This window comes from Gigantopelta aegis, chromosome 2, assembly GCF_016097555.1.
Source record: "Gigantopelta aegis isolate Gae_Host chromosome 2, Gae_host_genome, whole genome shotgun sequence".
Taxonomy (NCBI): domain Eukaryota; kingdom Metazoa; phylum Mollusca; class Gastropoda; order Neomphalida; family Peltospiridae; genus Gigantopelta; species Gigantopelta aegis.
In genome coordinates, this window is record NC_054700.1 from 53,187,029 (window position 1) to 53,200,117 (window position 13,089).

The 13,089-nt window shown below is 35.7% G+C and overlaps 1 protein-coding gene across 2 annotated transcripts in view; it reads left to right on the top strand.

Annotated features, from left to right (window-relative positions):
• LOC121387076 (probable E3 ubiquitin-protein ligase HERC1) overlaps positions 1-13,089 on the top strand; it is a 130,504-nt gene that overhangs the window by 1,217 nt on the left and 116,198 nt on the right. The window contains exons 2-7 of one of the 2 annotated variants that reach the window (XM_041518088.1): positions 3,053-4,010; positions 4,343-4,438; positions 5,526-5,744; positions 9,326-9,557; positions 10,265-10,344; positions 10,897-10,993. In XM_041518088.1, coding sequence (XP_041374022.1) covers positions 3,081-4,010; positions 4,343-4,438; positions 5,526-5,744; positions 9,326-9,557; positions 10,265-10,344; positions 10,897-10,993 — 1,654 coding nt within the window. In that variant the 5' untranslated portion in view covers positions 3,053-3,080. The remainder of the gene's footprint in view (positions 1-3,052; positions 4,011-4,342; positions 4,439-5,525; positions 5,745-9,325; positions 9,558-10,264; positions 10,345-10,896; positions 10,994-13,089) is intronic. The other variant, XM_041518098.1, reaches the window with a different exon arrangement.

The following is a 13,089-nucleotide window of genomic DNA, read 5'->3' on the forward strand; positions in this document are numbered from 1 at the left end:
TATACGATGTATCATATAACAAAGCATAAAAACATACAGTTATGTCATCATGTCAGTCTTGGTGTCACTTTAGATCTAATCTGTTCTTATTTCATGCAAATCGCTTAAACTTAAAACAGTATCGACGACAATCAATTAACTGACCTTTGGAATAAGCCCTGTAGTAATGGAATATGTAATTGGTATTTTTATCTGTGCGTATGTACTCTTGTTAGTGTGAGTTAAAACTATAAGATAGATTTTGATTCTGTCCTAGAATAATGTAAGCTAATTAAGTATGGTTTCTTTTTACCATAACATTGAATAACAATGGTCAAATAGTAGCTCTACTAGATAATTATGGCGTATCCAGTCCATTCCAATAAGCCGACGACTTACAGATTTAAAAAATATAATCAGTGCCGTCGATACGTTTTGAGCTCTATTTCCAGAAAGACCCAGCCCAAAGCCACAGAAGTTGAGTCTGGCGTTGTCAAAATATAGAACATGTCTTCTGCTTCTGTAGTTCGCGCCAACACAGAGGCGGTGTGTTTTGTCACATTCGATTCAGTTTCAGTGTCTTTTTTTTTCTAAACTGGTACCATACTCGCCAGACCCTAAAATCAATGGTCGCCCAATGGACTACCTTTCTAAAATTCTTTGTCGCCCTTAGCCAATAAAGGTCACCATGGGTGACTGGGCAAATGCTAATTTTCAACCTTGAAAACGGCCAAAGGAAAAAGTCAAAACGGCCAAAGAAATGAGTCAAAACAGCCAAAGGAAATAGTTATTGTACCATAACACTAAATCAATTCTCATTACTAATAATGTCAATCGATATTAGCAGGCAGTTCAAAAATATATGTATTAAAACAACAGTATCACTGGTAACACTTTATTACACATTTTTAACAGAAACTGTATCACAACAACATTTTATTACTCTAATTTACCACAGATAATAATAAAAATAATAATAATAAAAACATACACACAAAACAGCTCATTATAAAGACATTTTGTCATAACGGGGGGGAAAACTTAAAATTCTAAATCCCCCCCCTCCCCATCCATTTGAAATAAATACTAGTAATCAGAATTTACCCCATAATATTAACTCTACCCTGGGTCAGGCCACTGGTCATACCAGCTCAACGAGCTACGAGGCAATATAGGCCCAACCGTTTATCTTGCACGAGTGAACTGATGTTGGCCTTTAGCTTTTACCCTGTGGCCGTTTTGACTTTTCTTAAGGGCCGTTTTGACTTTTACACTGTGGCCATTTTGACTTTTACACTGTGACCGTTTTGACTTTTCTTAAGGGCTGTTCTGACTTTTACCACTTTGGCCGTTTTGACTTTTTTAGGGCCGTTTTGATCAATTATTGTTAGGGCCGTTTTGTACTGGGGCCGTTATGACTACGATTCAGATTATAGATATATCTAAAACAAATTTAAGAGTACCAAAGATATTTCTTTTTATTTAAACTTGTGACCATATCAAGTGGATGCCATGTTTGTCCTGAGATACTAAGGGCTTATAACTCAGGGGAAAGAGTTCGACCCGTACCCCTCTATATCAAAGGCTCTAGGTTATTACAGAAATTTACGAAATATTTGTAAATTGAATGAAATTAAACAGACTTTAGATCTATTATACATCTCCAAGTCTGTTGTTTAATCAGCATTTGGTTCAAAATGGGCAAACACCTACGGTCAACGACAGTCACTTTTCGTACCCTTGTTTTGACTTTGTACACAATAAATATAACATGTCCAATAGTAGTTTTTTAATATAATATATTTGACAAAAGGTACTTTTTATTTCTTTCATCTTTTAAAATTTAAACTTAATATTTTGTCCAGAATTATAAAAAATAAAAACACAGACCTGTAAACAGCGTGGTCTGCTGGTTATAGAATTTTGACAGGGGTCAAGGTTAGTAGACCACTTTTCATTTTAATGTGGCTAAGCATTGTAATAAAACAGCTAATTTTGAATTTGAATGACATCACTTTACATCGCCTTACAATAGCACTAAACTGGGTACATGACGTTTCTGTTTTCAAAACACTAGAATTTTTTTTTTTTTGAACATTATTAATGCACCTGGATGTGTTTGAAGAAAATTTTGTAATAAAAAAATTGTACCATTTACGAAATTTATATTCAAAGAGATATTACGGTGAGATATGCTATATATAATATATTATTTAAATTGTGGACAAAGCCAAAACAAGGGTGTGAAAAGTGACTGTCGTCGACCTTAACCTCAAAACTGCTAAACAATCAGTTCCAACAGAGATTGTTGGGTTTGAATCCCTGCATACACATCTAAGTGTAAGAAAAAAGCAACAACTTTGGGTTAGATGACAGTGCCAAAGTGATGTAGACAGAAATCTGAGAAAGTCCACATATTTTATTTAAAATCAATTCAAAAGTTAAAAGAGAAAATATATAACACTGAGATACCTGTAGAAATTATACTATAAGTTGTAGAAGCATCACGAGGGGTAAAAGAACACACAGAGGGTACATAAAAAGCCATATACCCCGAGAGATGCTTCTACAACAAATTTATCTTGCCGACATGTTAAACCATATAGCCAAATAATCAAAATAACGCCAGACAATAATTGTTAACAATTTAGTAACGGAGCCGTACCACGCAGATGCGAATGAAACCACTTGCCAGTGACGAAAAATAGTTCCATCGATAAACAAGTTTTTAACTTCAAATGTTTGTAATACGAAATTGTCTCAAATAGATATTAATAATAAAAATGTTTTTTGTTTTTTTTATCAGAAATGTATGTAGTAAAAAAATTATTGCTTTAGCATTAACTGGGGTGGCTGGAAACTTGGAAATTACAGACGGGGTATAAGAGAATTTGGCTCCGCCCACAGGGGTATAAGGGATTTGTCCAACGGCAAACAACCAATGAGATTAAAGAATTTTACATGAAGGCGAGATAAATATATATATACACGTTAACTTATAATGGTTAAGTACTGTAACCAAATTAAATATTAGGAAAATATATTAAATATTGATCAATGTACATTATTTCAGAATGAAGAAATAACTAAAACGGCACACTATGGCTACCAAGCAGCACATGAGGTTGAAGTGGATTGAACACTTCAACTCTCTGTGGATGCCAAAGGATTGTGAGACTGTTATAAACCCACAGACACTGAATCTGTTGTTTGAAAGCCTGGTGTCCAACAGAGAGGTTCTGCAAGTTTCCCAGAATGCTGTTCATCTCCGTGGCCCGGTAATTGCAGACTTCGAACAGGAGACCTACTCAGTTAACGAACAAGAGCACCTGCTGAACTTGCTTCTGTCTAGTCAGCTAGCACTGGCTGATATTGTCTATACGAGGACACCGTTTGCTGCCAGACTTCAAAAACGCTTGATTGTCCTCCAGAGAATATACCACGCAGTTTCCACCAAGTATCATGAAAAATACAATGTCAGACTCGATCATCTGAACAATGAAGAAAATGAACTGGAGTGCAGAGACGCCACACCAATTGTTTCATATCAGATGCCGACAGGTAACGAGGCACTGGTCGAACTGGGGGTCAAAACAGGCCTAAGTCTGCTGTTTTCTCTTCTGCGTCAGAACTGGACCTTGGCGGAGAAATGTGGCCATCTTTCACTGTGTAATGATGTATTCCGTACGGCTATCGGAGTTGTGTTGTCACTACCACCTCTTTCTCTTGCCAATGAAACAAAGATGACTGCTTTGGGAGTGGACTCGCTGAATGAAATAACAAAATTTCTATGTGCGGCAGCAAACCCGTCGAGTGGTGCAGACATATTAGGACAGCAGCTGGCCTCTGATTTGATGATCTCCCTAGCAACCCAGCGAGGATCTCTTCGTTATTTATTGGAGTGGATTAAGTTGTCTCTTGATGTGTCGACCACAGCTCAGCTGGAACAGAAACGTGGCAACCAGGCTGGTCAGGGCATGCTTCGGTGGAGCTTTTTTGACAATGTCTTACAGGCTATGATGAAGTCGGCAGTAAGTATGGAGACATATTTGAAGAAATGAGTATTATTAAAAAACAAATTTGACACATAAAATTAATATAGTACTAACCCTAGTTATTAAAGGATTTCATCGGTTATTATAGCTTCCTTTTTTTTTCCCCAGTAAGTTACACAGGTACACATTATTTGCAACCACTTGGTTAAATTATAAAGTTTCCAATGTGTTTGTTTGCCTTTGTGTTTGTAGTAGTTTATAATTAATTTTATGTGTACCATAAAAAAGGTATACATAAACATTTAGTTACTTGAAGTATTGTTACATGTTGCACATGGATTCTACAAGTATTAAATTTATTTTTTCAGGGAGGACCATGTCGTTTTGCCAAAAAGAACAAGCCAACAATGACAGATGATGATCTTTTCCCCATGTATGAAGCTGGTCTTCACTTGCTGGAGGAGGTAAGATAAATACTGTATCGGATGTCATGAAGAATACACTGATTACACATTTACAGATGAAAAACATTACAATTTTCCAAGAATTTTGGTCTTTTGTGTCACCTGAAGCGGGTCCTCTCCTTGTTCTTTGGTGAAAATGTCACAGCAACCCTTGCAAAACTTTCAGGATATTTTGTCAAGTATTGTTTTCATTTCTTATTGATGTGGTTACTTGTTATATGTATTATTTAGTGGATTACCATATAATTTTTTTAGGTTTGTGGGTGTTATTGTCTATTTAATGCCTGTATCATCAAATAGAGAGAAATACAGGTTTTCAGATTAAAAAATGCTATATGGTTACATTGTATGTCCATTGTAAAAGAAAGCATTTTTTTGATGGAACAACCTGTATACCTGTATATGGAGAATAATATATGAGTTTCCGTTTGATACCATTTATCTTACAAGTTGTTTAAAAACGAGTTGTAAGATAAATGGTATCAAAGAGACACGAATGTAGTATTCTATTTTTACATACCTCGAAACAATGAAAATGTAAATAATATAATGAACTAAATTATGTTGTTACAGAACATAGCCTAACTGAGTCATGGCGGATGGATACTTGGCTTTAAGCACACATACCACATCATAACCAAATCACTACTGTACTAACAGATCTGTTTTCCTTTAAAAATAGAGCAGAGCACTCAAATCATTTACCAACCACTTGGAAAATTAAATTGATGAAAAGCGAGCATTTTAATGTGGCGAAGCATTGTAATAATACAGCTAATTTTTAATTTGAATGACGTCAGTATTCCATTGACATAACTTTACATCTCCTTACAATAAAGCTAAACTGGGTCATGACATCTCAGAAACGATCTCCAACATACAATGTATATGATTTTGATACACAACGGTGATGATTTGTTGTGAGAAATAGGACATTTTCTAATTGGTACGACTCCAACACAACTAGTTTTCGATTTAGGTGTTTTAACAGTACAGTTCAATCATATGTGACTAGTCAACATGACTAATTAATCACATAATGAGAACGCCGCTTAACCAATTCATTTTTGTGTTTTGATACTTCTAGCTCCAAGCTCTGGCTGAAGAATATGCCAACAGCTGTTCTGGTCCAGATGAGAATAAGAACAATCCTATTATCAACACGAGTCACCAGCCCGTCTTGACGGCGATCATACCCTGCGACATGTATACCTGGGGTAGTAACAGCAGTCACCAGCTCGCTGAAGGCTCTGTGGAGAAAATTGTCATCCCCAAACAGGCCTCATCATTTCCAGAGTGTCAGCAGGTACTGTGTTGCATACTGTGGAATTTATTTATAAACATTACTTCAGAATCTAAGACAGGCTTTGAAAAAAGATGGTTCAAATTGTTAGAAGAATTTATCTTCTGATTTAGAGAAATTAAGACTCCTGGAGATTGAGTTTCCAATCATCAGTACAGGGTTCATACAGATTTGAAAAGTCCTTGAATTTGAGTTATCATAATGAAAAGCCCTTGAATGTGTCTAAAACATGAAAATCGTTTATAAATACCATCCCACAGACAGGATAGCACATACCACAGCCGTTTATATATCAGTCATGGTGCACTGGCTGGAATGAGAAATAGCCCAATGGGTCCACCGATGGGGATCAATCCCATACTGACCGTGCATCTAGATAGCGCTTTACCACTGCAAGGCTACATCCTACCCCTAGATTGAATTATAGGCAGTGTACCTAAGATATCCAAACACTACATTCATATGATCTTTATGAGAGCTGATATATATATTTATCCTATAACTTACCCATGATATCCATGTCATAAACCCATGCGATAATTTACTTTATTAACCCGGTTAATAATGGTATGCAAATTTGCAAGGTCTCTAGGTTATGTGTTGCCATAGATGGGTCATTTGCTTACAAGCCAACAAAACCCGTGTACCTGAGCGTAACGTTTTCAAAGATTTGTTTAAAATGCGTGACGTCAAACTAATCTGTGCTAATCATGATGACGTCATATTATCGATGGTGGCGACTTTAGTACTGTGATTTACTAAACAATTAATTAAAATGTTATTTTAGAAGTGTTATAGGATAAATAGAATTCGCTACTCGTGTTTTTTAATATGTAAAATATCATATCCTCTATATATATATATATATATATATATATATATATATATATATATATATGTTTTTTTATGTATACTAAGCATAATAACGAGGATTAATCAATTATTACCTGCACAAATCGGTAATTATGAATGTTTGATAAATGACTTGCTCTATATGGTACCGTATATCTTCGCCTATAAGTCGAATTTTTTTCACCCAAAAATTATTTTATAACTTGGGGGGTCGACTTATAAGAGGGTAAAAAAATTTCACCAAAAAATATTACTGTTTTGGGGATTATTTTACAAGTTTTATTGTTGAAGTATGCCATGTATTTATACTCAAATATGTTAATTTGACACATTTATTTTTTATAACCTATTTTTTTTGGCATTAGAACGGTTTTGGTTATGCGAAAAGGCGTACGATCTCACTCACATGCCAAGATAGCCCGAGTACTCTGACTGTAAGAGAGCTAGACGGACATTTGGACATAAACACGCTCTCATTACAGTCAGAGACCAACCTATGTCTTTTTTTGGCAATTCCTGACTACCAAACGGTAGGCAACGAGTCCCGCTCTAATACCACAACAATCCTATGTTTGACGTCAAATACCTTTACATCACTCACTTTCGAGTTAAGTGATACAAAAAAATCCACATATTAATCACTAATACACTTACTACAGAAAGAAACCTGACAGCACCCACATTCAGCTACGCTTCGTGACACTCCGTCGCAACAATTGCAAAGCTCGACGATCTATTTCGAGACGTAGACCACGTGATCGCGCACTGGGCGATTCCGCCTTGTGCAGCAGTTACAGGGGCCGTCTCATATCAAGCGAAGTTACAACATGGAAGAGTTGGCTAATGCCGTTTTGGATGAATTTGGATTTCATTACGTCATTAAACCAAAACAATTACACATTATTGATTCCATTTTGAATTTGAAGGATACATTTGGGGTGTTATCAACAGGATACGGCAAAAGTATGTGCTACGTACTGTGTCCTCTTATGAGACGACCCCTGTAACTGCTGCACAAGGCGGAATCGCCCAGTCTCGAAATAGATCGCCGAGCTTTGTAATTGTTGCGACGGAGTGTCACGAAGCGTAGCTGAATGTGGGTGCTGTCGGGTTTCTTTCTGTAGTATGTGTATTAGTGATTAATATGTGGATTTTTTTGTATCACTCAACTCGAAAATGATTGATGTAAAGGTATTTGACGTCAAACATAGGATTGTTGTGGTATTAGAGCGGGACTCGTTGCCTACCGTTTGGTAGTCAGGAATTGCCAAAAAAAGACATAGGTTGGTCTCTGACTGTAATGAGAGCGTGTTTATGTCCAAATGTCCGTCTAGCTCTCTTACAGTCAGAGTACTCGGGCTAATGCCAAGACAACAGTCCACTTAGTTAAATTAACAGTCATAACTAATAGTAAAAATGTAAACAATACTAACTACCTGTTGCCTGAGTTTATTTTGAAATCTGGTCACTGGCATTAATGGTTGTTCAAACAATGTTTTGGCGGTGATTAACTTCATGAATATTACTAAGCTTTCCCTTAAAATAGACTGATCTCTGCAGTTCACTTATCTAGAGCAATAGGGACACACATCATTTGGTACAAAAACCAGTGTACTTTCCAGAGTTATCCTCCTTACATGTATTAATATGGCGGCAAAACGTGATACTTTCAGTTTTATCGTAGTGATCTGTTGTCAGTGTTTATAAATAAAGTTGTTGTCTGTGCACAAAACCATCTGTACAGTACTATACAGTAACAGTCAAACAGCTTTCACTCTCTACTAAGGGAATATTTCGTTTTGATGCTATGTAATAATGATAGTTTGATTGGAATAGTCTGATCATATTGCGATGTACAAAACGTGAAAACCGAAGTTTGTAAAATAATTTTCTTTTGTTCAAGATATTATTGTTCTCATGTGCTGAAAATAGGAAATATTTCAATATTTATAAGTAGTTTTTCATGGGTCGACTTATAAACGGGTCAATAAAAAAATACGTTTTCAGGGCTTGAAATTAGGGACTCGACTTATAGCCGAGATCGACTTACAGGCGAAGATATACGGTACATGTACGTATGGCAATGAATTATAAAAAACCCAACCCAACCTTATATTAATAGGTAGATTTAGATATGCAATCAATTGGTATGATTGCCTTGTGGAAAAACTTACTGGGATGTGAACCCAGTACCTACCAGACGGATGTAATCTGGAGTTTGTAGTATGACAGCAAATGGTCCCAATGGTTGAAGCTACACGTACTTAGAAGAGAAATGATTTGGTACTTATTTTGTCACCGTTCAGATAGTTCAAAAGTATGACTTGTGAAATTGTGGATTCAGTGGAAAACAAAAGCTTATGTGTGCAGTATGTCAGAAAAAGAGGTGATATGCTGCACTGGTGGTTTTTAAACTTGGTGATGAAAATTATCATTCTCAGGACGTTTCTGCTTTATGCACTCCTGAAGAATAGTCAGTGCACCACGACTGGTATATCAAAGGCCATGGTATGTGCTATTCTGTCTGTGGGATGGTGCATATAAAAGGTCCCTTGCTACTAATGGAAAGTTGTAGCGGGTTCCCTCTTTAAGATTATATGTCAGAATTACCAAATGTTTGACATCCAATAACCAATGATTAAAAATCTTCGTGCTCTAGTGATGTTGTTAAACAAAATAAACTTTAACTTTTCTTGGTTTTATAGAATTATAATTATTGCTGTATTTTACAGATCGAGGCTGGCCAGTTTTGCACATTCATCATTCACACTGACGGCTCGGTGAGTGCATGTGGCAAGGGAAGCTATGGCCGACTTGGGCTTGGCGACTCAAACAATCAGGCTCTGCCAAAGAAAATTGTCTTTGACCCAAACCATAAAATGAAGAAAATCTCCTCGTCTAAAGGCTCAGATGGGCATACACTAGCACTGTCGACAGAAGGAGAGATATTCAGTTGGGGAGATGGTACGTCGTTTAATTTTGTATATAAGTGGCTGTCTTCATTAGATGGACATTAACTTGCTTAGAATATCAATGTCTGTATATATGCACAGTTTCTGGCCATTCTGTTTGTTACGGACCACAAAGATTTTAACAGGATATTTTTTATAAAGACACTAACCCTAATTATTAGGCAGTGTAAACGATTTTTAACTGTTAATGTACACATTACTTATAGTGTCAGACCTAACAATGAAAGCATTTGAATGGAGTAATTAATTTCTTTGCTAACTTAGATTGTGGGGAGCCAATTAAGGTGTTACCAGTACTTTTTTAGCATTGACATTTATTCCTTTTGTAGTACTTTAAAAAAAAAAAAATTCACATGCAACATTTTACTTTTAATACAAATTTAGAAAAATCTTCAAGTTTTTCTGGTGGACCAGGTGTTTTTAGTATATAAAAATCAATGCTATATGAAACATCCTTCGACTCAAGCATGTCAGGCGAGTGCTCTGCCACCTGAACTAGATCTCACCCCCCTACCCAATGACTAATATATGAAAGTCCATGGTATGTGATGTCCTGTTTTTGGAAAAATACTAACAGCCTTAATTTAAATAATGCTTGGGTGTTATTAAACAGACATGTATTTTCTTTTGTTTGGCAGTCATTTTTTTCTCAATTTGATTTATTAAAAAAATAAATTGTAATTGTCTTTTGTTTCACAGGAGACTACGGGAAACTTGGACATGGCAGTAACCTCACACAGAAGAGTCCAAAAATTATCATCGGACCTCTCACCAGCAAGGTATCTGCTAGTCATTCATTGACTTTTTCTTTTTTAACTGAAAATAATTAATGTATACATGGAATTGGAGCTCAATGTAGAAAAAAAGAGTTGGTTTTGTTTAACAACACCACTAGAGCACATTTATTAATTAATCATTGTCTATTGGATGTCAAACATTTGGTTAATCTGACTCGTAGTCTTCAGAAGAATCCCACTACATTTGTTCCTAATGCAGCAAGGGATCTTTTATATGCATCATACCACAGACAGGATAGCACATACCACAGCCTTTGATATACCAGTCGTGGAATGAGAACAGTGACATGCCAGGTCTTATTTTCATGTGGAGAGGCATTTACATAGGCCTACAGCCTGTTTGCCGATCCATTTCATTTATTTTAAATGAATAAATATTGTTTATAAAAAAAAAAATTAAAACAAATTCATGTTACTAATTGGACATCATACTCGAACGCAGTGTTTTGTTGTGAACTATACATGACTTACAACATGCTATGCCCACACCACATACTAGTACATTAACAGTTTCCATGTGCTGTATTTTTGCAGGTTGTAAAGTGCATCTCCGCTGGCTACAGACACAGTGCGGCTGTCACGGAAGATGGCGAGTTGTATTCATGGGGGGAAGGTGAATATGGTCGTCTAGGTATTTATCAGTAATCACTTCGACTGCTGTGCCAATTCTTTTCACAATTTCCTAACCATGGTTTGTATTACCATATTGATACCTGCTTGAGCAAAACTTGTTCTTATCTTTCTTCTACCTATCTCGCAGAGCTTGAGAGTTTTAAAAAATAAATTAAATGGAAGGAAATGTTTTATTTAACCTTTAGACTACTGGATTAATTTTTAACAAAAACCACGTTGAGTGGGTACAAGTTTATAATTTTTACTCACATATATTCACTTAAATGTTTTATAAATACATGAAATAAAGTTCATATATGAATCGGTAAGTATTATTTTCGTGTTTTTTTTGGGTAATTTTTATTATTTTTAGATCAGCTAATGGTGTTTAAAATTAGGCAAAAAATCTAAAAAGTTGTGTTTACTTACGGGCATTTGTGGCCAGCTGTCAAGTATTTATGTCCATTATTCCCGATAACTGGTTTTCTGACCAGATATCTTTTTAAACCCGAACTACGATTCATGTTGCAATATTTGGTCATTTTCGTTGTTGGTAAATCGATTATTATTAAATTAGCTGTCACAATCAGCTATCGATCCCTGAAAATAACCTTGACATGTCGGCATTGTTGTCAAGCGAAAATAATTGCCGAAAATCACTTTTTGAGCTAAAAATTTCAAGGTATTTTCAATTGAAAAAATCAAAACAAAAGCCACCATTTTTAAACAAAATCTTTTTTCTTTTATTATATTTCCGTTTCCGGTGAGTGTCGTGTGCAAAACGGCGGGAAATATGAATTGGGGAATGCACTGTATACAGTGTACAGTATGTCGACTGACGTGACGTCGGGCGAGATATCTCGCCTGCAGTACCCAGAAGGTTAACAACACACCCAGCACATTTTATTTACGGTTATATGGCATCAGATATATGGTTAAGGACCACACAGATATTGAGAGAAGAAACCCACTGTCGCCACTTCATGTGCTACTGTTTTCAATTAGCAGCATGGGATCTTTTATATTCACCATCCCACAGACAGGGTAGTACATACCACGGCCTTTGATATGCCAGTCGTGGTGCACTGGCTGGAGCGAGAAGTAGTCCAATGTGCCCACCGCCGGGGATCGATCCCAGACCGACTGCACATTTAGCGAGCGCTTTACCACTGGGCTACGTCCTGCCCCTAAATTAGATGGAGACATAATTATGATGATTGTTAAAAGTTTACTAAATGTTATGTACAGTTTTTTTCAAATGGGATTTATGCACATTAAAAATTCAGGTTATGCAAGGCTAGCTCTGCCACTCACTAAATTTGCCAGTTGCGAATTTTAGGAATAATTGGCAAATTTTATTTTAATTTGGTGAAAACAATTTGTGTAATAATTGTTATTTTGTTGGAAAATAGCTATAGGTTTTGCATTTTTGAGATAATTTGGCGAAATTTTCTTATCAGCCAGAGCTAGCCCTGGTTATGTATCATTCATGTGATATTAAGTTGCTCCATATCAAATAAAAACAAATTAAAATAAATTAATTTTTGTATGTTTTTTTAAATTTTTATTTATTAAAATACACCACTTAACTCTTCTATCAAATACATGCATATATACAATTGACCAGTTGAAGATGTAGTCCTTTGTAAAGTTATTGGGGTTCACATGCAGTAATTTTATGATGCAGTACATAGTAGATCTATGCATTTGAGTTTTTAAAATAAACGTAATCGTAAAAAAAGACTGTTTATAATATTGTACTAAATGATAATTGGATTTGCTTGCAGGTAACTAACTAACTTTACATTTCGTTACTAACACAAACGTTAATAATTAAAATCATTCAGAAATCTGTGCATGCATGCATGCATGTATTATTATTGAGATGTTTTTGTAATCGCATGTGTTTATATTTGGACATTAAGCTTGAAATAATCATGCAGATGAACATACATGTTGATCTGACATACCAGCATTATGATTGCTAATGACTAGTCACTTTGTCGTGTTTGAAGAGAACATTTTGTTCAGTATCATGTCACGATTCACTATGCAAGTTTTAGAGATCGCTACTCAAGTAAACAGTAGTTGCTAATTAAATTTTCAATTGACTAG